Source organism: Tasmannia lanceolata, unplaced genomic scaffold, assembly GCF_043159265.1.
Source record: "Tasmannia lanceolata isolate RefF3 unplaced genomic scaffold, GAP_Taslan_0.1 ptg000003l, whole genome shotgun sequence".
Classification (NCBI taxonomy): domain Eukaryota; kingdom Viridiplantae; phylum Streptophyta; class Magnoliopsida; order Canellales; family Winteraceae; genus Tasmannia; species Tasmannia lanceolata.
Genome location: NW_027518680.1, coordinates 16,176,762 through 16,204,669, shown reverse-complemented (window position 1 = coordinate 16,204,669; position 27,908 = coordinate 16,176,762). Strand labels below are relative to the sequence as shown.

Below are 27,908 nucleotides of genomic sequence, written 5' to 3'. Positions count from 1 at the left end.
TCCCTGGAAAACAGCTTCTTTTTTCCCTGGAAAGCTAAAACTCTATTGTTCACTTGCTTTCCAGGGGAAAAAAAATACACATGTGGAATATTTGCAAAAAAGAAAAAATGAGGTGGAAAAGCCCATTTTCCCCCCCTTTCGGGAAATCTTTTCCCTGCTACTTTGGTGGGATTTGCTTTCCCAAGAAAACTAGTTAAAAAATGTAGGCAAGCATTTTCTCGGGAAACCTTTTCTTGCGCAAGGGAACAGTCCAGGAAAACCTTTTCCTGCACATATTCCCTGAATTTCTTTTCCTAATGCCACGTCAGATTCTCGTGAAACCTTTTCTTTTCCTTTCCCGGGAAAACAAGTGAACAGAGCCAGGTTCTCTGTGCTATTTCTAGGCGTATATTTCTGCGTACATATCATATCAAATCTGTCGATATCATAAGCTAAGCCAATAATGGAAGGTTAAAAATAGGGATTTACTAGGAACCATCCCAGAGGGCATTTCGCGGAGTGGCTGTTGCATGAGAGAGCAGCCACCTCAGATGAATTAAATGATTGAGACAAAAGACAAAATCTGAGCCCACGTGGCTGTTCTCTCACGCAATAGATGCTCCGTGAAATTCGGGGTGCATCTCGGGGCGGGTTGGATCGGTTTGAGGCAAACCCTAACCTAACCCAAGATAGCATTCCCTCAATCCTAACCCGACCCAACCCAGGCCTCAGGTTGATGATGGTCAACCCTAACCGAACCCGCCTCCAAATCGGGGTCGGGTTGGGTTCAAGTTCATCTAGGGCCAAAGAAAGAAAATCAAGAAAAAAAAACACAACCCTAAGAAATCATGCTAAAATTAGAGGCCGGTGGCCGGGTTCAGTTCGGGTTGGGTTGCCAAGGCCCCAACCCTAACACAACCAGAAATCGGGTTGGCTTTTCCCAACCCAACCCATCGGGTTCGGGTTGAGCCCGACCCAAGTTGCACGCCCGCGTGAAATCTCTTAAAAATGACAACGGGTGCCATTATTTAAAAAGTTCGTGCGGATATCATTACCCTCTATTGAACGTGCTACGCGGGATGTACTTTTACAGTTTTACGAACTTACTATACTGAGTCTAAGAAGGAAAAGAACGTAGCACGGAGGGCAGGGGGACCTCCATCGTATATTTCTTCTTCCCCAATTAACAACAACACATTTCCCTTTTCTGTTCGTTTTTTCTTATTCTCTTATGGGCGTCTTAGGGTTTTTTAATTACCAGGTTTTGTTTTGAGAGGGAAACCCAAGAAATTTGCCTTCTCGAATTCTTTTTGTTCTCTTCAGCATCCGCTTTTTAAGTTTATTCTGGGGAGATGGGTCAGCCACAGCCGAAAATAAAGAAGGATTCCATTTTTACGCCGTCCGAGGTAATGTCTCTACTATCATTCATTTTCTTTCTTGGAAATTGCTTTGATTCATATGGGTTTGCAATATATCTTTTTGATTAGTTATTTGTATGCAAATTTTGATTGTGGATGCATATGTACTTTTGAGTCGTTTACTCAACATTGAGATGGGATTTATGGGTTTGTTTTTTGTTGGGAAATCCGCTGGGCAAATCTGATCTGATCGTGCACAAATAAATGGAACACTATCGCCAACTATGAGAAAAACAATATACAAGGATTACAATTAACCCAAACCCACAAACCCACAACCCTTTCCCTGCTTCTCTCACCCAAAGACTGTACACCGGGAATAGCCCTACGAGAAATCCAACAGATAAACCCAAAGACCAACTGCAAAAGAGACCCCACACGTGCACGTTCTACCACTCCGTTTCCAACTAGCCATTGAGATCTTAGGAACACTAGTCATTGTATCCCCGACCAGATAATATAATTCGCCACACTTCTCTCCTTTCATCAGAAACATACAACCGTGTGTGATTTTCATGGATCCACCTGCAGCTGAATACCTGCAACCCCTAGAGTCCAACCAGCCAAGCGATACTATGGAGAGTGTGAGAACGTCTTGATCTTCACCGTTCCAACTCCCATGGCGTCACAAGTAGATCCGTCACCCAAGGACACAACACTTGCCATTGTCTCTTGGAATGTTTTAAAATATTCCCGAGTAGAGCTCTCTGAATCTAGAATCCACTCATCATGAGGATAAGTGTGATTACCTACGGAGAGTGTGAGAACGTCTCCAAAGTCTCTGTTCTGTTCATTCGTTATAGCCACCGCCGTATTCGTAGCACTATTGTCCGACTGTTGAGCTCGCTTCAGACAATTCCGCTTGATGTGGTCATATTCCTTGCAATGATAACATTGCACGCCCTTTCCTTTTACCCTGGATATTGACCTGCCTTTTCCTGAAGACGACCTTCCTCTCTGATTCCCTCCATGAACAACCAATCCATGCTCTTGACTCCCCTTAACTTCTTCCCCATCTCATTCGATAAGAGTGACGCCGTAACTTACTCTAACTTACCGTATCCTTACCATACAATAAAGTCGTCACTAGGTTGTCATATGAATCAAGAAGTAAACTAAGAAGTAATAGGGCCTTGTCTCCATCCTTCAATTTTTCATCAACCTTGTGGAGCTGATCCACAAGCCCATTGAACACAATCATATGTTCCAGAAGATCTCCGCCTTCCTGCATCTTCAGCTTGTACAATTGACGCTTCATATACGATCTGTTGGCCAAGCTTTTTGACATGTAAAGCTTTTCCAACTTCTCCCATAACTTATGCATTTCTTCTTATTCCATAGCATTAAGTATAACATTATATGCTGGACATAGCCGAATTGTGTTGACTGCGTTCGACTCAATGTCTTCCCACTCGGCATCCATCATCTTCTATGGTTTCCAATCCTTGCCCTTCAATGCCTTAGCTAGGCCCTGTTGAACTAGGATGTCCTTCACCCTCATCTGCCTTATAGTGAATATGTCCTTTCAATCGAACCTTTCGATGTTGAACTGAACTTGATTTTTCCGCCATCTTAAATTCCTCCCCATTTCTTGGCATAACGCTCCACTATAAACGAGAATCTTTCAGATAATATTTCTACCACCAATTATCGCTCTAACCACAATCCAACTACGATGACCACGATCGCTCCAACCACTGCCCAACACCGATCGCTCCAACCTGAGCTCTAATACCACTTGTTGGGAAAATCCAAGGGCAAATCTCATCCAATTGTGAATAAATAAACGGAAAAAGATAAAATAAACACAAGCCACAAGATGAACACTGAGATTTTACGTGGTTCGGCCAATGCCTACATCTACGGTCGAGAACACGATCTTCCACTATGAGAAAAAAGAATCTACAAGGATTACAATGGACTAACCCAAACCCACAAACCCACAATCCTTTCCTCGCTTCTCTCACCCAAGACCGTACACCAAGAGTAACCGAGAGAAAACCCAACAGAACACCCGAGAGATAAACCTAAGAAGAAACCCAATAAAAAAAAACCCTCTCTTCTTCTCCCCTTCTCTCTTTCTCTCTCCCTTGAGGTAGCAGACACACCCCAAACCGGCACTCTTTTGAATCCTAAGCCCCAGCCGCACACCTTTCCTCCACACTCCTTAATATGTGAGTACGTTTTAAGAAAACCTAAAAACCCACTTTCCTATTTCGGGTTCCCACCGTGACAAGAAACAAGGCAACTTTCCAAGATTTTTTTATATTTTGTTTTGGATTTGGTTTTCTTCTATGAGAATGATAACATTATATTCTTTTAATGATGTTTGATATTTGTGGACATGATTGGATTGTGGGTGTCATTTTTTGTTTTTGGTTTTATATCCCTTTGGAAGGGAACTTTTTTTTTTCTCAATGTTTTATTGGGTTGTTTATTTCCTGTATAGAAACTATTCAGCAACTTGGCATTTAATGGGTTTAGTTGCTTTTCCATCTGGGTTCTATCATTCATCTCTGTGCAAGTGATTTAAGTTAACACAAATGTAAGAATGGGAAAATGGCACTTTATTATTGCCCAACTTGTAGTGTTATAATCATAGTTTCAAAACTCCCCCGTATCATCCTGGACTATTCTGAGTTGACTCCCTTTTGCCTTGGTCTCGTTCCATGTTTTGCCTTGGCCGCATTCCACGTTTTGCCTTACAAAGTCAATAAAAACTCCTTTTGCTCTCCCGAGTTATGATCGCGTCAACCGAGTACTCAACTGTGTCGTGCCGAGTTGACAAGGATTTTCTTCAGCTGAGTTTTGACCCCCATCCGCATTTTGAAACATTGGTTATAATATGCCTCTCTTCATCTGTACACGAATCTAAAATGTGGTAACTTGGTGGATTGTGAACTGGAATCCTCAATCAGGCTGTTCTTTAATTTTGATGAGGATTATATAAACCTACAAGTAATTAAGGATTAAAAATGGAAATAAAAATATTTTTGGATGCATCTGTTGTGTTTGAGAAGCCTAGGTTTCTGTCCATCCATCTATTCAACAGCAGAACAGAATTTGTCCAACTCAGCACTTTTTCTGTTTTGCATGCAACCTGAATGAAATGTCTTTTCTAGTAGGTATGTGTATATTTGCTCATCTTATTCTTTTGAGACCATGATAAATTGCCTTGGATGAAAGTGGTTGGTAGTGCTTTCTTCTATTTTCTCAGCGCATTTGAAAAAAAAAAAAATAGTCGTCCAGTTTCAGGATCAAAACTGATTTAAGTTTTAGGGTCAAAACTGATTTAAAGCTCGCCTATTAAGTTGATTCACACACACATGTATCTATGTATGTGTATATATGTATACATATCGAGGGAGAAAATGTGTTGTCTACAGAGTGCCTTAATATGATAATATCTGCATAAAGTTTTTATGCTCTTAAGTGAAATTTTTCAGAGAGTCAATCTCAAGTGCATATGATACTTTACTTGAGGCCTAAGGTTAGCAATTTCCTTGGGTATGATAGAGGGTCCCGTTGTAAGGCAGGTCATGATGGTCTCTAAAATGTGCCGAGTCTCTCTTACTATCCATTGTTAATAGTAACTCATCCTCTCATAATTTTCTCATTTAGAGGTAGGAAAGGATTGATTTGAATTTTCTTGTCACATTTCAACAGATTGAGCAAATGGAAAAGTTATTTCAGAAAGCAGAAGATCAGTATTTGAATCAGAATTTCTGTCAAAAACTTACAAAAAAATTCAAGTGAGCTCCATACCAGGCTTATGTGACTATAGCCCTACATTGGTGCACCATTTATTTAGGTCTTCAATGCGCGATAGTGCTTTATCATGTATCATAAATATTTATAGTCTAATCAATGGTTCTCTTTTCTCTTGATGTGGATCGTCATGTCAGTCTTGATTCTGGTCGTGCTGGAAAGACTGCTTTACAGTGGAAACAGGTCTTTTATTTCTGACTAGGACCAGGACTTCTTTATATTGAGCGCCCTTGTAGCTGATTTTTTGCAACTTCAGTCTATCATTCCTCATATCAATATCATATGAAATCTCTCATATATCTCTACTGGTCTTGCATATGCCCTGTCTCAGGTACAAAGTTGGTTCCAATGTAAGCAACAAGCCGGCATGGCCAAAGTTAATTCTTCACCCATTGTATCAAAAGAAACAGTTTTTCTTCCAGATGCTTCCCTCTCAAACAGCGCCCCTGAAAGTTCTTCTGACATTTCTAAAGGTGCTTTATGTACTAAAATCAGTTCATTTTACACTTGGGTGTAGCTATGATACTTTCAAGTAAATCAATACCACTTTATTTACTGTATATGTGTGAGATTTAGGGTCTTGCATCATTGTTTATGTTCTTTTGCTTATTTATTGGTTTTGAAGAGAGATTCTTTAAGTGCAAATGCTTTGTTGGAAACCTTATTTACACTAGTAAATGGTTGCTATTATTAATATGTTAAACGAATCACATCTTTGATCATCTCTCTTTTTCTAATTGAGCATCAACCTTCTCTATTTTTCTTTTGTATGTTATTTAACCTTGCTATTTGGACAAACAATGTCCACAAATTTGTGGCTTATGCGCACACACACACATAACCTTGCCTGCAACCGTGGCGCTGACCAGCACACTGCTTCTTAGCATCTTCTGTTAGCTCTCTCCCCAACCAAAACCAAAACCCACCTGAAACAGAACCCAGACACGTAACCTAACCGGATCGCCAGCATGAATCGGACAAGTCCTAAACAATGTCTCGTTGCATTGCAACGTCATCCAGGTCTCCAAGCTCCCTGGACCAGAAGCTCGTCACTGGTTCGTGCGACAACTCGTGTTGCTCGAGATGTCCCCCTTCATTTTAATGGCACCTTTCGAACCTCTTTACACATTCTTCTTTTCCTCTTCATAAATTTTAAAAATTTCTTTTACTTTTCCTGGCTATCTATTTCTGGGGTATATAGTCGATTTGGTAACATTCCCCTCGATTTGGTAACATAGAGGGCAAGCCTTGGCGAAACGGTAAGGTTGCTCCATTGTGACCTGGTGGTCATGTGTTCGAGTCAAAGAAACAGCCTCTCTGCAAAGTAGGGGTAAGGCTGTGTACATCTAGCCCTCCTCAGACCCCGCAATGGTGGGAGCCTCATGCACTGGGCCGCCTTTTATAGTCGATTTGGTAATATGGGGGAAACAAATAGAATTTTAGAAGTGAAAATGTAGTACGGGTTTTTTTTTTTGTTTTTTAAAAAAAAAAAAAACTAGAAGCTAACACTCATATTTTATAGGTTTTTTTTTTTAAAATTATATTTTTTCCAAATTTCAAACAGTAAATCCATGAAAATGGAAATTTCATGTATTAATCCATGTGCAAATGTATCAAATTACAATTAATTGATGCATTTGCAGCGTCATTGAAGAAACAAACAAAAAAAGAAAAAGAAAATAAACAGTCAAAACAGAAGATTTTTATGGAATTTGGTTGAAATTTTCACATGTTAACCGAAATCCATACACATTCACGATCAAAACGATATAGAAACTCCATCGGCATGCCCAAAATTTTGGTCAAAATTTTATAGTGATTTCACTTCTAGTGAATATCATTTCAGTTGGTACCGAAACTGGAACATGTCAGCTGAAGCCGACATTTGATACCATGAGACAGTTCTTCAATCCCTGTTGTCTGCATGTTTCTACATTCGTCCTTGTATCCTCTCTGAACAAAGAAGAGACAGAAGGATTTTCGGATATCCACACATTTGCTTAGAAACATGTTTCTGCTTCTTTAATCCCCTTTTCGACGCTTACAAGAAAGAGCTCGAAATCCCTCACTTTAAGCTATAGGTTAAAAGGGATTTGCTCCATCAGATTGTAGAAGGCCAGAGTCCATTTTCGTCTCGTTGGCAGCGAAATTTTTTGAACCATTTCTTTCTAACAATTTGATTTCACCTTTTCCGCTACCTATTTAGTATTTACTCTATATTTCTCTCTCTCTCTCTCTCTCTCTCTATATATATATATATATATATATATATATATATATATATATAAAAGAGGGTTCTTGCAGGCGTGGGCCACATTGGGGGGGGGGGGATCCAAAGCATTCATTTGATGGGCCCTTTCATGGATAGAGTGTCCACAAAAAATCAGCCCCATAGGATCACCGTAGGGTGTCCATTTGTGGGGCAAAAAATGAGCAGATTTGTGGACGAACAGTATCTGTCCATTTTTGGCCCCACAAATGGACACCCTAAGATGGTCCAATGGAGCTGATTTTTTGTATACCCCCCATCCATGATGGGGCATGTCAAATGAATGCTTAGGATCACCCCCCGAATGTGGCCCCACCCCCCTTTCCAGCACTCGAGCGCAGGAACCTTTTTCTCTCTCTCTCTCTCTCTCTCTATATATATATATATATATATATATATATATATATATATATCTTTTCTGAGAGAGATTGGGAGAACATTTGGATTTGAGTTTTCTCTTTCCTTTTCCCGAATTTGATTTTGTCTCATTTCTTATATGTTTTATGTTTCAAGATCTATACAAATTTTTCATTAAGCCCTACTATTGAGAATCTGTCACAGATGCCTCTACGACTATGAACGATGAAGATGTAGCAACAGACGACATGAAAGTTGAAAATAGCAACAGACGACCTGAAATGAAAATGTCAACAAGGAGGAGCGGGAAGGGTAAGGACAAAGGAGAGGACGGCTAGGCAGTTGATTTCAAAATAGGACTTGGGTGTCGGCGTCAGTGAGGGAGTCTGGGTGAGGGAGAGGAGAAGAAGAAGAAATAAGAAAATATTATTGAGCTATTTCCTTCGTTTTAGAAATAAGTATGATAAAAGTTACTACAACGGGATGGAATGGCTAAAAATAGGGGTGGAAATATCATTTCCCATTTATATATATATATATATATATATATATATATATATATATATATATACACACGATATTCTCACTGTATAAATGTATGAATGCGTATATAATGTATGTATTTATGCACATGTTTGCACATATGAAGCAATTTGACAAAAATACACTTGACACATGGACTAAAGTATAGTCTGATATTGACAGGTAATGCTATATATTGTTATGGATTTAGGGAATAATACGGCTTACCATAATTTTGTTGAGAAACAGAAACAACAAACAAATGATGTTAGTGAAACCTTTTCCGATGCGGCGAGATGAGGCACAAACTATGTCGCTCTCTTTAAGGTGAATTTGCGCCTCTGCGGAAACTACTTCCGATGCAGCCGATTACTGGCCACAATCACCCCCAGGATACAATAGCCCGACGCACCGTCGATCTCCAAGAACTGCACGATCAAGGAGATTCGAACCACCCGAACACTCCAGTAGTCCAATAAAATACGTAAAAGATAAAGAGGAAGAGAGAAAACTCTGTTTACAGAAGTAGAGAAAGACAAGAAGAAAACTGTAGTTTTTCGTTTTGTTGTTGTGTTTTGAAAAAACCAGAGAACTTCCTCTTTATAAATCAAATCATGTCCGTTCAACTCACCCTTTAATGGAGTAAAACGCCCTTTAAGAAAAAGAGCCATTCCAAAAGACGTTACAGATGCGAACGGTCACATTCCAACAACCACAACATTCAGGAACGGCACAGTTATTTGTAAAAAGGAACTGCGGCGTTATTTACCAGTTAATTGACGTTCCAGTAAGCCGGCTTACTTCAGGTACGCCGGCTTACCTTATCAATAACGGCGAAGGTAACAACGAAGGTAAAGAGAAGTTCAACGGACAGAAACAAAAATTAAAAAGTAGGGGAAGGAAAAACCTTTACTCACACGCGTGGCCAAGCCGGGCGGCGCGCGTGTGGTATAGCCAAAAGCCCACCGGGTCCACTTGGTGGCTCATGCGTGTAGGCCCCCTTTCTAGGGGTGAGCATTATTCAGTTAAAACCGAATAACCGAACCGAACCGAATTGGTCGGTTCGGTTCAGTTTTTTTCTTTTCGGTTCGGTTTCGGGTTTTTTTTTTGGAAATTCGGTTATTCGGTTTCGGTTTCGGTTTTCTCAAAAAAAATAAAATCGATTAACTGAAATAACCGAAATTATGGATGAAAACTATTTTTTTCCAAAAAAAGTGTTATATTTGCACTCCGTAGGATGATCAAAACCGTCCATTTGATTGATCACAACTTAATTAGGTTGTGGTCAAAAAATCATTTCGATCGGATGATCCTAGCCCTCCGATCCAAACCGAGATTTTGATTTTTTCCCTCTTTTTCTCCCACAATTCGGTTTGGTTTCGGTTCGGTTTCGGATAATTTCGGTTCGGTTTCGGTTACCAAAATTTGGTAACTGAAATTATTTGGGTTACCAAAATTTGGTAACTGAAATTATTTGGGTTACCAAATTTCGGTCTATTCGGTTTGGTTTAAACCGAATAACCACCCCTACCCCTTTCTCCTCTTCTCATTCACAAGGCTAAGGAAGAGAAAGGCTATATAAACACATGAAGCTTTTCTCTACTTTCCAATAAGGGACTATTCGCTTTTGTGAAGGAAGTGAGCAAACTTGTTTTCCAAAACCAAAGTGGCTTCTTTTTGTAAACAAAACAACTTTGTAAATTACCAACAAGGCCACTTTTGAATTAAAATACCAACAATCCCCCACTTATTTTAATAGAAAACATTTTAAAATAAAATATAACTTGTGTTGGGCAACCGGTGAAGCAACACACATAATAAAGGTGACTATGTTTTGAACCTTTGCTTAGTGTAAGTGTATTCTAACCGCCAGGAGTTGAAGTGACTATGTCTTGAACTACAATCCTTGGGGGCTAGAAAGAAATACACCACACGCCTGAAGCTAAAGTGTTCTATTGGTTCTTCCAAGCTTGCACATTACGGCCCTGTGCACATCCCAGTGTCCATGTAAGCAGAAGAGAATTAAGCCCACATTCTCTTTGGAAGCGGCCCACTTCCTAGCAAACATGTAGGTGAGTTTATCAAGGATGCTCCTGTAGCCTAGACATCCCACTCATATGAGTTATAGATCTCATTAAGAGTAAAATACTCAACCTCACAGCTTCAGGATATCATGCTGGGTTACACCATAGGGATAGACTTCGAGATAAACTCATATTTAGCATGATCGTGGCACCGTCCACCAATTACACTATGACTCATTTTTCCCATTGAAAATCTAGTTCTTGGGATCTCCAGTCCCTAGATTGGGTATCCATCAAAGGTAATTACTCATTAATGGGCTTAAGTCCTATCCCCTTCGATATAATTCTGATTTTCTCCCTTGATAAGGCCTTAGTTAAGGGATCTGCTAAGCTATCACCTGATCTCACAAAATCAACGGTGACTGTGCCATTGGATATCAATTCTCTCACAGTACTGTACTTTCTTCGGATTTGTCGCGACTTTCCGTTATAATACTTGTTCTGTACTCTTCCAATGGCTGCCATGCTGTCACAATGAATCAAAACTGCAGACACAGGTCTATACCACACAGGTATGTCAGATAAAAATTCTTTAACCAAGTAGCTTCTTCACAAGCAGAGGTTAGAGCAATTAGTACTGATTCCATAGTAGATTGAGTGATTATAGTTTGTTTCTTAGATCTCCAAGATGCAGCACCACCACTAATAGTAAATACATAACCTGTGGTAGCTTTGGAATCCTGACAAAGTATTCCAATCCGCATCGTTGAATCCTTCCAAGACAGCAGGAAATCTCTGAAAATGAATCCCATTAGTAATAGTTCGTTTAAAATATATCTCATTACACGTGATATAGCATTCCAATGTTCTATACTAAGACAACTAGTATATCTACATAGCAAACCAACAACATATGCAATATCAGGTATAATGCAATCTGTAGCATATCTTAAACTACCAATGATACTAGCATACCCTTTTTGATTCACACTGTCACCATCCTTAGAATACAATCTAACACTTGGATCAAAAGGAGTACAAACAAGTTTACAATAAAAATACTTATACTTCTTAAGTATTTTCTCAATATAATGGGATTGATCAAGACAAATACCATTTTCAGATCTAGTTATTTTGATTCCCAAGATTACATTTGCTTCACCAAGATCTTTCATATCAAAGTTTTGCATAAGCAAGCTTTTGGTTTTATTAACTACTTCTAAGTTAGAACCAAAAATCAAAAGATCATCAACATACAAGCAAATGATAATACAACATGAATCAGAATACTTATAGTAAATGCATTTATCACTTTCATTTATCTTAAACCCATTTGATATCACAACATTATCAAATTTCTCTTGCCATTGTTTTGGTGCTTGTTTAAGACCATAAAGTGATTTCAACAATTTACACACTTTGTTTTCTTAACCAAAGGCAACAAAACTATCAGGTTGATCTATATAGATCTCCTCTTCTAAACTACCATTTAGAAATGCAGTCTTTACATCCATTTGATGGATAACAAGGTTATGGATGGTTGCCACTGCAATTAAGACTCTGATAGATGTGATTCTTGTAACTGGAGAGTAAGTGTCAAAGAAATCTATGTTCTCTTTCTGTTTAAAGCCTTTGGCCACAGGCCTTGCTTTAAACTTATCTATAGTTCCATCTGGTTTTAGTTTTCTTCTAAGAACCCACTTACAACCAATAGTTTTACATCCTGGAGGCAAGTCTACCAATTTCCACGTTTGGTTAGACAACAAAGATTCCATCTCATCATTGATGGCTTCTCTCAAAAAATCAGCATCCGAAGAGGATAAAACTTCCTCTAAGGAAGATGAATCTCCCTCTAAGGTAAAGGCATAGAAGTCGGGGCCAAATTCTTTGGCTATTCTAGCCCTCTTACTTCGCCTTGGTTCAATTTTAATTTCAGTGTGTTTATCTAAACCATGTTTAATACCCTTACTATTTACAATAGTTTTGGTACCCCCATTACGTCTAGATTTAAAAGGAAATTTGTCATAAAAAAATTCAGCATCTACCGACTCAACAATTACATTATTTTTGAGGTCAAGGAACCTATATGTTTTACTTTTTAAAGAATAGCCCATAAAAACACATTCTATGCTCTACTTCCTACTTTTGGGTCTTTTGAGATCAGGAAGTCTCACATAGGCTAAACAACCCCATACTCTAAAGTAACTTACATTAGGTTTCCTGTTTTTTCATAACTCAAGTGGTGACACTTTAGTTTTATAGTTTATGATTCTATTAAGAACATAGTTTGAAGTTAGAATTGCTTCACCCCATAGGTTAGAAGAAGCTCCTGAACTTAGGAGTAAAGCATTTGTAAGTTCAACTAATGTTCTATTCTTCCTTTCTACAACCCCATTTGAGGCGGGGGAGTAAGGAGCCGTGGTTTCATATATAATCCCTAGAGATTTCACAAAATCAGTAAACTCTAGTGATTCATACTCACCACCTCTATCACTTCTAAGTTTCTTGATTTTCATGTGAAACTGATTTTCAACTTCTAACAAATATTCTTTAGATATTTTCAAGACTTCACTCTTTTGTTTTATTAGATAAATGATTGAAAACTTAGAGAAATCATCTATGAAAGTTATGAAGTATCTTTTACCACTACGAGTTAAGATACCATCTAACTTACAGATGTCAGTATGGACTAGCTCTAATAACTCTGAATTTCTTTCAACACTTTTGAAAGGCTTTCTAGTTATTTTTGCCATACTACAAGTCTCACACTTTTGAAAATCTTCTAACTTTATTTTTGGGATTAAATCAAGAGTACTCATACCATACACATATTTCTTATTTATGTGATATAATCTAGCATGCCATGAGTTCACACAATCAAGCATATAAGCAGAAGAAGAAATCACATTCATTTCAACATTAAGTTTAAACATCCCATCAGAAGCATATCCTTTCCCAACAAAGGATCCATGCTTGGTTACAATGTACTGATCAGATTCAATGGTTTGTTTAAATCCAGCCTTATTTAAAAAAAAAACCAGAGACTAAGTTCTTCCTCATTTCAGGAGTGTGAAGAACATCCTTCAGCAATACTTTCCGCCCAGAAGTGAATCGGAGTTCAACATCCCCAGTTCCGAGTACCTTAGTGGTGTGAGAGTCTCTCAACAACACCTTCTTATCACTTTCAACATGTGCATAAGTTTTGAACCAACTTCTGTCATAACACACATGACGAGAAGTTTCTGTGTCAGCCCACCACCCATCAGACTTGCCTACGGCATTCACCTCAGTGATAATGGCCACAAGTGGCTCTTCAGTCACATTGGCCTGAGGGACTTATGCACTTTTCTTTTGCCGACACATCCGGGCAATATGCCCTTTCAACCCACTGTTGTAGCACACAACCTTAGAATAATCACTATTCTTTTTGGGGTTTTGGTTCTGACTCTTATTGGTACCTCGGTTTTGGTTTTGTTTCCTCTTCATTGACTTTTTCTTAGGCTTCAGATTCACTTGCGGTTTCTGGTTTTGGCTTTGGAAAATAGAAATAACATTTACATTGCTAACATTTTCCTCTTTCTTATCATGATTACGATTCTCTTCTTCAATCCGAAGACGGACAAGAAGGCTTTCCATTGAAAATTCTTTAGATTTATGTAAGTTTCTAAAATATTTACACGAAGGAGGCAACTTGTCAATCACAACAGCCACTTGAAATTGTTCACTAATGACCATTCCTTCTGCAAGAATGTCATGGACCAATTTCTGTAATTCATATGTCTGTGATATAACAGTCATCTCATCAACCATGTAAAATCTAAAGTATTTGCTAACAACATACTTCTTTGAGCCCGCCTCTTCAGTATCATATTTTTTCTGTAATGCTTCCCAAAATGACTTAGAGTCTTGAGAGTCACTATAGAAATCATTCAATTCATCAGAAAGGCTACTCAAGATAAAATTTTGACACAAGAAATCAGATTCTTTCCACTGTTTTCTCAATACCGAACGAGTCGGTTCTAGTTCTGATCTCCATGTCTTTGCTTCGGTTAATACATGGGCTACCTTTTTCATGGATAGATAAAAGAACATCTTCTTCTTCCATCTCTTAAAGTTTGCACCGTTAAAATGAAAAGGTTTATTCGGATTGGAAGAATCCGACAAAACTTCATCGCGTGATGCCATATTATATAGAGATAACAAATTCACCTTAAAATTGTTGTGGATTTAGGGAATAATACGGCTTACCATAGTTCTGTTAAGAAACAGAAACAACAAACAAATGATGTTAGTGAAACCTTTTCCGATGCGGCGAAATGAGGCACGAACTATGTCGCTCTCTTTAAGGTGAATTTGCGCCTCTGTGGAAACTAATTCCGATGCAGCAAATTACTGGCCGCAATCACCCCCAGGATACAACAGCCCGACGCATCGTCGATCTTCAAGAACTGCACGATCAAGGAGATTCGAACCACCCGAACACTCCAGTAGTCCAATAAAATACGTAAAAGATAAAGAGGAAGAGAGAAAACTCTGTTTACAGAAGTAGAGAAAGACAAGAAGAAAGCAATAGTTTTTCGTTCTGTTGCTGTGTATTGAAAAAACCAGAGAACTTCCTCTTCATAAACCAAATCATGTCCGTTCAACTCACCCTTTAATGGAGTAAAGACGCCCTTTAAGAAAAAGAGCCGTTCCAAAAGACGTTACAGATGCGAACGGTCACATTCCAACAGCCACAACGTTCAGGAACGTCGCAGTTATTTGTAAAAAGGAACGGCGGCATTATTTACCCAGTTAATTGACGTTCCAGTAAGCCGACTTACTTCAGGTACGCTGGCTTACCTTATCAATAACAGCGAAGGTAAAGGGAAGTTCAACGGACAGAAACAAAAATTTAGAAGTAGGGGAAGGAAAAACCTTTACTCACACGCTAGCCGGGCCGGGTGGCGCGCGTGTGGTATAGCCAAAAGCCCACCAGGTCCACTTGGTGGCTCATGCGCGTAGGCCCCCTTTCTCCTCTTCTCATTCACAAAGCTAAGGAAGAGAAAAGCTATATAAACACATGAAGCTTTTCTCTACTTTCCAATACGGGACTATTCGCTTTTGTGAAGGAAGTGAGCAAACTCATTTTCCAAAATCAAAGTGGCTTCTTTTTGTAAACAAAACAACTTCGTAAATTACCAACAAGGCCACTTTTGAATTAAAATACCAACATATATATATATATATATATATATATATATATATATATTTTGAAAGGTAACGATTATTTATTCCATAGAAGAAAAGGGGACAAGATATCCCACAGGAAATACATGAAAAATCAGAGGGCACAAAAAATGCCCAGTTACAGAGTTATCCCGCCATTAGGTAATAAAATTCGCGTCGTAGAGATATCTACCCCATCCTTAGCAAGGATATCAGCTTGAGAGTTCGCGGTTCTTCGTTGATGCCTAATCTGAGGGCAAATTACCCAGAGATGATCGCGAATAGCTTCCAACGTTGGATATAGTTTCCAGGGTCCAGAGGATCGATTTAAAGCCCAGGCGGGATTGCGTTCGTGGAGTCCCCTTCAACCATAAGTGGGCCGAGATTGTTAGCAGCATACCACTGAAGACTAAAAAGGAGAGCCTTTGCCTCAGCTTCGTTAGAATCACAGATCCCAATGGATCCCGAGAAAGACATGATGATCCGACCTTCCGAGTCTCGAATAAGGCCGCCAATTCCGGCTCTTCCGGGGTTCCCGAATGAGCTGCCGTCGAAGTTTAACTTGTACCAACCATCCGGAGGAGGGGCCCATTGCGAGGTTATGGTACTTCCATGCCGTTTCTCCGAGACTACGGTGTTCCAGTTGCGAAGGACGGTCCCAATGGAGTACGGGATTTCAGTGCAGCAGTGAGTCCAGGATGATACACACATGGACTAAAGTATATATATATATATATATATATATATATATATATATATATCGGTTTATTAAGCAGGATGATACAAGCAAATGACTAGATATATCATCTCGTACACTATTTATATCATCTGGCACAACGTTTGCATTGAGATGATATGATACATCTTGGATTTTTTTTTATGTCCGATACATTATGTATTTTTGAGTCTTAAAGTCATGACTTGAATTAATATACAACTATTGCCTCATGAAGAATTTGTATATTGTCTCTAAACATTGTATTTCGTGCTTTATTTCTTTGTTTTGGGTAGGCAATGCTATCCTTACTATTTTTGAGAATTCACTACCCATCCTTTCATAGTTTCATACTTCTTTCTAGTTATAACTATCAAATGATTGGTTCATTACAAATCATGATTTTGATGGATCTGTAGAATTCTCTAGTGTAGGACATGACAACTTGTTAATTTTATAGAAAGCATGCCAAGACTGTCTTTGCAATCCAAAAGCTTTTGCATTACGTGCCTGCTTACTTTGTTAAGCTTGTTTTTTTTTTTTTTTGAATGATTACTTTGTTAAGCTTGCTGCTCATCAGTCCATTTTTATGATGCTACTTTTGCTACTCAGAGACCCATCACGGGGCAATCCATAGCCAAGTACCTTTCCTTCATATTCTTTTTTCGATTGGCAATAGTATGCTGTTGGAATTGTTTTCTTTACTGATTGCCCTGAATAAGTTCTCATTCTAAAGTACTGTCCTTTTAACAATGCATCTTTGTTTGGAGAAACCAGCGGTTGATTATTATGTTGACTCCGTTTGGTCATAATTTAGGTACTGGCTTCTCCTTGCATTTCTAGTATTGAGGCTAGTTTAGCTGTAGTCCTCATGGTAGTTTTATCACAACATTTCCTTAAATTGACTTTGCAAGTTTGCAATCTATTGTTGATTATTTGTTTTCATTCTGCGATGAACAACGTTGAAGCAATCCCAGAAACATCGTTAGTTTGCTTAAACGACACTTGTTGATTCATAAAAGTCTCACCTCAATTAATTTAGTAAAATCACGGATAGGGCACAGTGATCCTTGTAAATGGACAAAATTATGGTGGGTCTTTTGGTTGACTGACGAGGAAGGTTGGAGGATTTCTTGTTTGATAAGTCACAGTCACACAGGAAAAGGTAGGGGCTTTCCTGTGACGACTCAAACAAGAGCTTAAATAAGAAATCCTCCAACCTTACAAATCATTGGACTCTTCACACCTGCTTTCTACCTTCTCAATGAAGAGCCCTTAGCCATGAATTCTCTTTCTCAGCTTCTGTGGACTATTAATCATACCTGCTTCTACCTCTGCTTTGGTTGTCGCCATCCTCGAGTTCATGGCTAGAGCACTCTAGGGATATCTGTTTCGCTTAAATTTCAGGATTGAGTAGGGACTCCTTGCATCAGTTGTGATTTATACTATGGTACGTTTAATTTAGCTTCTCAACATTATTTCTGTAGTCCAGTGTACTCATTCTTAATTCGGACACAGGTGCAAAAGTCCCAGATCTATCTGAGTTAGAATTTGAGGCTAAATCATCAAAAGACGGGGCGTGGTAAGCATGCACGTAGCAAAAAAGATTCATTTTGTGCTGCAATTCTTTGTCCGCAATTTCCGTTCTTTTTAATCTCATATGTTTTGTATGGCTGGTATGTTTGCTAGATGTTTCTTGTATGTTTACGGAACTGGAGTTCTATGTATCGCTATTTTTTTGAGGCTCAGTCTTGAAAAAGTAAACCAGACTAGGCCTTATTTAAGGAAACAACAATTTGCATTTTGAGTTGCTTTACCCTACATTTTTGTCAAGTTCTTTTCTTACATGTTTTTTATGTGTTTGGGTTTTTTACTAGATGGCCTTGCTATACCAATGTGGCTTTAGCCAAGTCTTTGTGCGCATGATTTCATGAGTACACAATTTTTCCTTTGGAGGAGCTTTCTTTCTTTCTTCTTGCCTTGATGTCTGGGAGTGGGAAGGCCCTCATAAAAGGCATGGCATTTATGATTTTGTTAGCGTTATTGATAGCTCCTTATAGTATTTCAAATTGGATTTCTGACTAACTTGCAATGCAAGACCTCATGCGGTTCAAAACTTCAACCCACTATTGTGAAAAGTTTGCAATAGTCCCTAGTCGTAAACTGTTCGTGATTTTTGTGAAGCAGCATATACTGCTGTTAGACTTATCTATCATATTGACCTGAATGATACAAATTCATGAATTGAACACTTTTGGTCATCCAATCCACCGCAATCCCAGTGACCTACTCTCCTTGCCAAAAAAAGTTCTGATCTTGTGAGAAAACACTGCCTTTGGTTGCTAGACAAGGACAGGTAAACCGGTTGATCCGGTACGGTGGCACAGCATGCTTTGATTTCCTTTCTCCTGTGATGCGATCCAGTTTCCTTATTTTCTAAAAAAATTAGAAGAAATTGCCAATGTGGCTTTAAATTTCCTTGAACCATATGTGTATGTATATACAAAAACACACATAAAGCTATCCCAGTAGCAAATTCTTCTTTCCCTTCAACTTTTTCATACTCCAAAAAGTCTGCTTTTATTGAAAATTTTTGATTAATTCCTATAGGAATGTATTTTTTTGACTTGGTACATATTACCTAGACAAGCACATTCAATCTTGACCAACTCATGGTAAATTCAAGCAGATATCTTCAAGGAGTTGTTGGCAAAAGTACTGACTTACATAAATTCAATAATCTTCATTAAGTATAACCCTGACCTTTCTGTTTCCTTATTTATAATTCTGAATACACCCTAAAATTAGAAGCCTTATCTAGATTTATAATTAGGTTTTCAGCATGGCACTCTTGGAGAGCAACTTTGTTCTCAAGGTTGGCAATCACTAAATCATTGTTGAATTGCATAACATAGGATTTTGTTTTTCCTTCTATATAATCCTATTGATGGTATTTTGAACTTGATCATGTTTTTGTTTTTCTTATTGGATTTATGACATTCCTACCTAACTTATTTTTCTAGCTTTGCAGGTATGACGTTGCTTCATTTCTCACACACAGAGTTCTTAGTTCAGGCGAACTCGTAAGGATTCTTTTATCATATTTTGTATATATTTCTTTAAATGAACGTCATAGTAATGCTAGACTTTGCATTTAGTAAATAGACTCTTATATGCTCTATTTAAATCTTTAATTTTGATCAGTGCTAAATATTTGATCTTAGATTTTGGGGATGCTGTATCTAGTGCGAGTGAGTACTTTTCATTTTGGATAACTTTATATCAGTTCTCCTCTAAGTTGATAAAGGAAAGATGATGTGGAGCTTGCTTTTGACAGTTAATTTTGCTCATACATCCAAATCACTGAGGAAAGTGTTGATCAATGGAGGGGTGTTGTGTACTTGCATCCGAGCAAATAATCTCCTTGAAGTCATCGCAAGACCAAGAACACATTATAGGCGAAAGTAATGATCTATGGAGGGGTGTTTGGATCATGAGGGGTGATTGTAGCTTTATTCCTGTAGATCTCACGCTATATGAAAATGGATGTCTTGGATCTGAACTCAATCTTTAGGGAAAAGCTATGGGAGGAGGATGAAGGAGAGTGATTTCTACACTAATCTCCCAAAGAAAGAGTTTTTTCCTTCGAAATGGAAGCTTAAATGTTTTTTTTTAATAATCCACGATCTAAGATTCCAAATCCAACCCAAAGTCACTTTTTGGAAATCGTAATACCCATAAAATCTCTAAGGTTTGATTCTGATCAAGTTTTCCCTCCCTTTGTAATGATTACACGTATGCCATTAATATAAAAAATAGCATAATGCTCGTAGTATTTGCAAAAATGTCACTAGCATCCTAATACATGTAATTTTCCACGTAGATCATAAATCAACTAATAGCATTGTTTCCTTGAATCTGACTAGACTATCTAAGCATGATCTTTAGTATGCTGAGACCTGAGGCATGGGAATTTTGGGATTCATCCCTTTTTCCATGACGTACGAAATCTCCATTTGATTAGCAAGTCAACATCCTATCTCCAATAGCCTATATTAGGTTCCCATGACATACACCAATATAATTGCCTTTAATCTCGCACGAGCTTGTAGCTAAGAATTGTTTTTCACCATATCATGAACTTGCTCATTTATCGAGTAAACTGATGTTTCGCTAACTAAAAATATTTGCAAGCAAAACAGTCAAACACTTAATGTGCCAACAGGCATATAAGTAATACAAGTGCATGTCATGACATTATGCTAATGATTAGGGAATCTGATTGACTAGTAGATATCTAAAGTCGAGTTAAATTCCCATAGAACCTTTCCCAAGCGCATGTGGTGTTTGGCTTTAAGCTAGCTTCTTTTCCAACAATGTCATTCCCCTAATTTTACATGGCCATAGGATCACTAAATTTTAGCCTCCTGTCATAGTGAAGGGGTTAAGGGTGCAACAATCACCTACACGACCAACTTTTTGCATGGTACAAGACTGAGAACCAATTATGTGCATGTAGGTAGTAATTTATAGAATGTGTGGTACTATACATACATTGTGATTTGAACGAAGAAAGCTTATAGAAATCGTCAAGTGATGGTGTCATCGAATACCATCATGTCAGATAAGTGTTCACTGACTAACCCGGGATCATATGATTCATCTGAGACTTCCTATCTTGATCCTTTAACGGGTTATGGATTTGATCCTAATCTTTCGAGGAAGTAGGGTGGCTTTTCAACCCCATGTGATTAGTTGGATCCCACTCATTGACGCTGGTTTATCTTCACGAGTAGCATAACAGCAGCCTACTGACTAACAGTAGCATCAATGAGACTAGGTTAGACTGACAGTAGCATTGATGAGACTAGGTTAGAGTCCCAATTTTTTTGTTTTGTGTGGTGTTGCATTCTATCCTAGAGTGGAGGCTTTTTGTTGGATGATGGCTAAGGAAATCATTAATATCTGTACTTAAATTGAAGAAATTTACTGTTGTAAACGTGTGCTTTTTTGTAATCATGCGAATGGATCGATGAATAATCTCTTCCTTCACTGCAAATTGTTATGATCATTCGGTCTCACTTTCGCAAATGCTTTGGCATTTCTTGGGTGTTTTCAAACATGTGCGTTGGAGCTTTCCAAGGGGTGGTATGTAAGATCTATTGGCAGTAAAGGTAAGGCACTTTGGAAGAGCACTCCATATCCAGTTGTTTTATGGAATGAAAGAAACGAGATAATCTTTGATAAGAACTGTTCCTCTCTATGGCTGATTTTCCGTGACATTAATCTCTGACATTCGCTGTGCAATCAGATGGGATGAGTTTTGGGGTTAGTCGGTGGTGGGTGGGGGGCATTTATTTCTATTGGAAGGATGTTGTGTGGGTATCACCACCTTGTAATTGCCTCAAGGCAAACTCCAATGATAGTTCAAAAGGAAGGCATTGGCAGGGTGTTTAGGAATGATGGAGGAGAGGTTATTAGTATTCTCTGGTTGGCATTATGGATTCCAACGAGGCGGAAGGGCTTGCTCTTTTTTCCGGTCTTCGTATCTTCAAAACGGATGTTACCGGTGCTCTTATGGTGGAGGGGACTCTTCTAATGCCTTTTATGGCCATCTACTTTGAAGCGAGCTCATGGAGCATTACTCTTAGAGACCTTACTAGCGATCTTGCTCCCATTTTCAAACATGTTTCTAAGTGTGAATGAGCTGGTAGGTGGAGTGGCTAGAGAAGGAGACAAGAGAGATCTTTATTTATTGGTTGCCCATTAACTCTTTGACCTTGTAGGGCTGTTTCAGCTCTCCCTTTGTAATTCTCTTTTCCTTTATTTATTATTTACTTATGTTAAAAAACAGCTGCTTTCTATGGGGTTGTTGATTCGGGTGCCATTAACTATTTGTTAAAAATTGCACTTATGGTTTCTTTTACTTGGTTAGGGTTGATCTCTATATTCTTATTTAGTGTGTTACTTTTTATCTCTAGGTCAGTAAATCTGTTTAAAACATTTGAAGTTTGAGGTATGTTGAATGGACCTCCTAATGCTAAAAACAAGTTACTTATGAGCTGTGGTACAACTGTGCATGTTGGGCTGGGCTGGGATGAGATTTTGCTAAAAAATGAACGGGATTCAACCTAAACCTGACCTGATTTCAAGATAAAAGCTCAACCTGAATTCCAAAAAATCAACCTGAGTTGTACCCCTAGTGACTAGTAGTAGGGTGCACTAACACACCACATTTTGGAGATTTTTTTTCAAGGTTTAATCTAACTTTTGTACTATCTATCTATGTGGCATGAATCCAAAGGAGTCAAATAATTAGAAGCTTTATTTATTTATTTCCTGGATTGTTGTCTTCTTCTTTTTTTAACACATTTCTTGTCAAAATGACTACAAAGTGCCTTTCTCGTTGGTTTAACTTTTTGGGTGTGATTATATGAAGAACATTGCATGCGATACGTCACTATGCCTTGTCTACTTTCATAGTATATAACGTTGTCTCAATTTACTAGTGTATAAGCATTTTGGCCTTCTAGATTTCCCAAGAAAGGTGTCATATCTTTGAGATCATGGCGTTATGATGAAGGGAGCATTCCTTAGTCAACTCGTCCATATAACACTTTTCTTAGTCTAAGACAGTGTGTATGCTTACTCGATACCTTTACTCTGTTTTTTTTTCTTTTTTCGAATGATTACCTTTACTCTATGTTTTTTTGAATGATTACCTTTACTCTGTTTTGGGACCTACTACTGCCTTACCAAGCTTTTGACACCTATGCAGACTAGTCCTGGATTTCTTGTAATTGTTCATAATGAATGCTTAGAGTGTTTCTTTCTTGATCAGATGCTTTTGCCTTCTGGATTTCCCAGATCAGTAGTTTGAGATCAGTCCCCCACATGTCTAATAGAATCAAAGAGGTGGTGGGGGAGCTGTTTCAGTTAGTGGGGAGCCATCTATCAATCTGATGCATAGAGCTAGGAATGAAAATATATCTTATGCTTTTCTAATGGATCCGAATTCAATTGAAAGTTTAATAAATAAGGAATTTGAAGTGGAAGACCTGGGACAGTTGGTAAACAAGGATTGGTTATTTTAGCAAGGTACAAAATTTATTGTCAAATATTTGATACGATTCTCTATTTTTGTTCAAGTAACGGATTCTAGCCAGTTGAAAGGATCTTCTGATCAATCCAGAGATCATTTCGATTCCATTAGTCTGCTAGCCAGCTCAACAAGGTTAGTAGAGATCAAATAACTGATGTCTCTACCCAATCAGGATAGTCCTTTATTGTGTTGCGTTGATTCTTTGCCCCCCGGCCTGATCTTTTGGCAGCCTAGAGATTTGGGAGGGTGGTGGTTCACCTCAGGCTTTTGAGTTTCTTTTAGGGGGGTTTTCCTTGTTTTGTTCCTGAGGCAAGGCTGTTAGTCAGTCCTCTTGGTTTTTCGCTTTATCTATAAAATTTTGAGGTCTTTCCGGTGCTGCACTCTTTTTAACGTTAAAGAAAAAGGTCTCTCTTTAACGTTTTGGTGAACTTAATCCTCCCTCATTTTCACCAAAAAAAAAAAAGAAAAAAAAAGGGACAAGAATCCAACCAAATAAGGTTGATGAGATATCATCCTGAAAGACCCATGTCACGTTGAATCGGATAAGCGCTCCCCAAATTTGAAAGGAGAAGCCACAAAGTAACAAAAAATGATCAATAGATTCCTCGACAAAAAGCGCATCTACAGAGAGTTGAATGCATATTCTCTTGAAACAGTCGCAAGTATTAATCTTTTTTGGCTGCAACCGTACAAGCAAAAGCTACAATTCTTGGTGGGATCAAAGAGGATCATATCTTTGCCCAATGGAACCAGGGAGGCTTAAGTTTTTTTTTTTTTTTTTGCTCTCCCCCAATTATCACATTTTGCAGTGATCTGGCATCTATGGAAGGAGCGTTATAAGGTTATCTTCCAAGAGAAACGTATAACGATTGGACAGATGATGAATGAAATCATGATCAATTCGATTTATCGGAGTAAAGACAAAATGGTAGCAGGATCATTACCTTCAAGCATTAAAAAATGGTGATCTAGGAAAGGAAGTCTTTGCACAAAGTGTCAACTTGATGGTCGGAACCTCTGGCTAATGTATATTTCACAGAGCTTTTTAGGTAATCCTGGACCAGTTGGATTGGAGGTATTTTCAGGGACCATAATAGTGATACTCTCAAGTTTTTATCTGGGCCATGTGGAGACATGAATGCAAATGAAGCAGAAGCTTTAGCAGTATTAACCGGATTATGTATATGTAAGGAATGTTTTGAAGGGAGGTGCATAGTGGAGGGCGACTCGAGTAATGTTATTGTTTGGGCGGAAGGTTTATCTGATGATCCCTGGCGTCTAGTCTCTTGTCATTTTGGAAATAGTTGATCTCTGCAGTCTTCTCAAATTGTCTCTACACCATCAACTAGGCTCCGCCAATAACAATTCAGACCCTTTCGTTAAAGAAGGCATTTCTCGCTTAGGACTTACTATCTGCAACATCTTCCCCATTTTGTAATCTTTGTGATGCGGATCGACATCCCTTGCTAGTTTATTCTAGGTGGGGCCGCCCTCGAGGAGCCCCGTAGAGGTTTTTTTATTGTTATTAATGCCCCTTAGGGATCTTTTTGTTATTTTTAGTATTATTAGGGGTATTTTGAGGCATAGTTCATTTATTAGGGTTATTTTAGTCTTTGGGGTGTTCTAGTCTTTTAGCAATTCTTAAGTAAGTTTATTTCTTTTAGGAATTGTTAATTACCTATTTATAGGCAAAGCTACAACTCTTTTGTTACTTTTGACGAATTATTGATTAATTAAGTGAGATTTCTTTCCCCTCTTAAGTTCAACTTTTCCCTAAATTCTTCCCTTCTATTTCTAATTCTTCTCTTCATCTTCTTCTTCCTTCCTCTTCTTCTAATTCTCTTCTCACCCTACATCACTTTGTGGTAGCTAGTTTCTGTTTGCGTTATTGGGGACATCCCATCCTCTTTGTACCTCTGCTTTTTTTTTAACACCAATTATTTTTTTCAAAAAATAGTGATTTCTTCATTACTTAGAAGTTTATGCTAAGGGTTAATGAATTATCCATATTTTTCTTATTCCATGTGCTATAGAACTGGCCTTCACAGTTATAATTTCCGTGGGGTATTCCTTACACCACTTATTTGACCATGTCCCAAAGTATCCTGGCAAGGCATTGTAATGTGCATTTACTCCATGTGTCTTTTGTTTTGTTACAGGAAGTGCGTGTCAGGTATATAGGATTTGGTGCTGAGGAGGATGAGTGGGTAAACATCAAAAAGGCCATTCGTGAGCGTTCTCTACCACTGGAGCCTTCCGAGTGTGGGAAGGTCGAGGTGGGAGATCTCGTCCTCTGTTACATGGTAAATTCCATTAAGATCTCCTTACATCCTTTTGTTTCATCCCATGGACTTAGCGAAATCCCATGGGTTATATCAGGAGAGGAAGGATCATGCCTCTTACTTTGATGCCCATGTTTTGGAAATCAAAAGAAGACTACACGATATAAGGGGCTGCAGGTGCCTCTTCTTGGTTCGTTATGATCATGATCATGTAGAGGTAATTTCAATTTCATGCACTTATTGTCACTCTCTGATCCCACTGTGTATATATTGTTCGGTGTTTGGTTTTTCCCACCCTCCCCGGTTTTGTTTTCCAGCAGCACTACTGTCCGGACCCACTCCGCGGGAGTGCTTGACTAAAACTAGATCAACAAATCCAGTCACTTGTCACACTGTGTACATGACATTAGGCCATGCCTACTGTTCTAAAAGTTTTCTCCTTTATATAATTGTATGTTAAAGACCTAAATTGATTGTTTGAGAAAGTGCCACTCTGTATCATCTGATTTTATTTCTTCTCTTGTGGGTGGCAGGAAAGAGTTAATTTGAGAAGAATCTGTCGCCGCCCATCATATTGATAGTCAAGTGGTACTGTGTTTCTTGTGTTCTTCATGGACATGGAGGTGGGTTATGATGAGAACTGAAATTGGTTGTTGTAGAGTAGATTTGGAATCTTAGCATTGCGCATTTATTCTGTAGTTTCTCGGCTATTGAGCAAAACAGCCAGCATATTTTTTTTTTTGAAAATTGACTTATTTCATTAATGTTAAGATGGGCATTCGGGACCAGAGGTCCCATCCTGCTTTCATTGAAAAAGAACTATGTAAGCTGCCTTTACTTCAATGAGGTGCCTTCGGGTTGGCAGTTGAGTTTGGAGCTATGTCGGTTCAAATCCCGGTCATCTTGCCAAGTATTAAAACAAAGGCACAGGCATACCCGAGGCCAAATCAAAGGAACAAAAGGTAGAATAAGTACATTATCCTAGATTACTGCTTCCTTCCTTTAAGCACCTTGAACTGGGATTATAGGAAGGATACTATTTCAATTTCTTCCCTTAGGGCTCCAGCCTTAGCTAAGCTATCCACTACTTCATTCTCTGATCGCCTACGGTGTTCGATCCTCGGATCAAGTGCCCTTATCAGATCCAATATTTTCGCAACTATTTCCTGCAATCTCCAGGGCCCCTTAGAGGTACCAGAAGCCTAGGCTACGGCATTGGTAGAATCCCCTTCCACAATTAGGGGCCTCTGGTTGTTCTCAAAAGCCCAACGCAGTCTGAATAAGAGAGCCCTAATTTCCGCTTCATTTACATCACATATAAACAACCAGCATATATCATACCAGCTTAAAGGTTTACATCATCTTTTACATTGAGCCAAACGAGCAACATTTTTAATAAACCATGAAACTTACAGAATTGATATGAGCAACCAATGTAATTTAACAAACGATTTATCTAGCTCATTTTAGTTCCTAATCTTGCTTTTAATTAACTTTGAAGTAAAACTACCTATGAGGGAGAGAAACATTAAAAATCTAAAGAAGAGTCTGAAGATTCCATAGAAAGCAGCCCTAAGAATGGATGCAACTTGGTAATTTGGAGTAATTGACACAGTCATCATGCCATAGTGAGTGAAGTAGAGGAATGTGATGAAAGAAGAACCAGAAGAACTTTGGCACTGTCCACTCGAAGCCCACCATGGCATATACGATAGTGAATAATGTTGTTTGGACGAATTTATCTGGTATGTCTCTATGATCACCTGCTCCCAAAGTTTCAACCTTGTACTAGGGTGTAGGTGCTCATAGAGGTGCCCATATTTATTCCATACAACATTGACCAAAGTCGCTCTTGTCTTTACCAAAGTCACGATCCTGTCATATGGAATGGAAAGCTCATTTTCTTGGTGTGCTCTGCCCAACACTGCTCTCGGTCCTTCCTCGGAAGTAATTAGAGAAGCACACATGCTTTTGTAATAGCTCACTGTAACTTACTAGCATTCCCAGTCCATGCTAAGAATGGTCCTCACCCTGTTAAAATATGAGGTGTAAAATGGTGGGCCCACCCTAATGCATGTGTTTGAGTGGAGATAGTGGTCCCCACCCCATAAAAACATGAGGGGGAATGATATATTCAACCCCGGTTTTTTTTAAACTTGGGACAACCCCCTGTAGTTTAAAAGAGAACTCATAAATACACTAGCGAAGGCTGTCCGAGTAACAAAAGGGAGAGAATATAGCACTTCCTAGACATGAGGTTTCAA

General features: G+C 38.6%; 1 protein-coding gene across 3 annotated transcripts; it reads left to right on the top strand.

The window, feature by feature from the left end:
* Positions 1–1,086: 1,086 nt before the first annotated feature.
* Positions 1,087–26,520, top strand: SHH1 (SAWADEE HOMEODOMAIN protein). 3 transcript variants are annotated; one of them, XM_077372479.1, is made up of 9 exons: positions 1,087–1,385; positions 5,064–5,149; positions 5,303–5,348; positions 5,497–5,638; positions 17,779–17,842; positions 19,292–19,343; positions 25,522–25,638; positions 25,742–25,861; positions 26,178–26,520. In XM_077372479.1, the coding sequence occupies exons 1-9, from the start codon at positions 1,332–1,334 to the stop codon at positions 26,220–26,222; spliced, it is 726 nt and encodes a 241-aa protein (XP_077228594.1). In that variant the 5' UTR covers positions 1,087–1,331; the 3' UTR covers positions 26,223–26,520. The 3 variants fall into 3 exon arrangements, with proteins under 3 accessions (XP_077228594.1, XP_077228589.1, XP_077228599.1); XM_077372474.1 differs by having other exon boundaries at positions 25,522–25,665; XM_077372484.1 differs by lacking the exons at positions 5,064–5,149; positions 5,303–5,348 and having other exon boundaries at positions 25,522–25,665.
* The last annotated feature ends 1,388 nt before the right edge of the window (positions 26,521–27,908 follow it).

Coding starts and splice junctions, on each gene's coding strand:
- SHH1 (XM_077372474.1), top strand. CDS start 1,332: ATGGGTCAGCCACAGCCGAAAATAAAGAAGGATTCCATTTTTACGCCG. Junction 5,349..5,496: donor CTGCTTTACAGTGGAAACAG/GTCTTTTATTTC, acceptor GCCCTGTCTCAG/GTACAAAGTTGGTTCCAATG. Junction 19,344..25,521: donor TTCTTAGTTCAGGCGAACTC/GTAAGGATTCTT, acceptor GTTTTGTTACAG/GAAGTGCGTGTCAGGTATAT.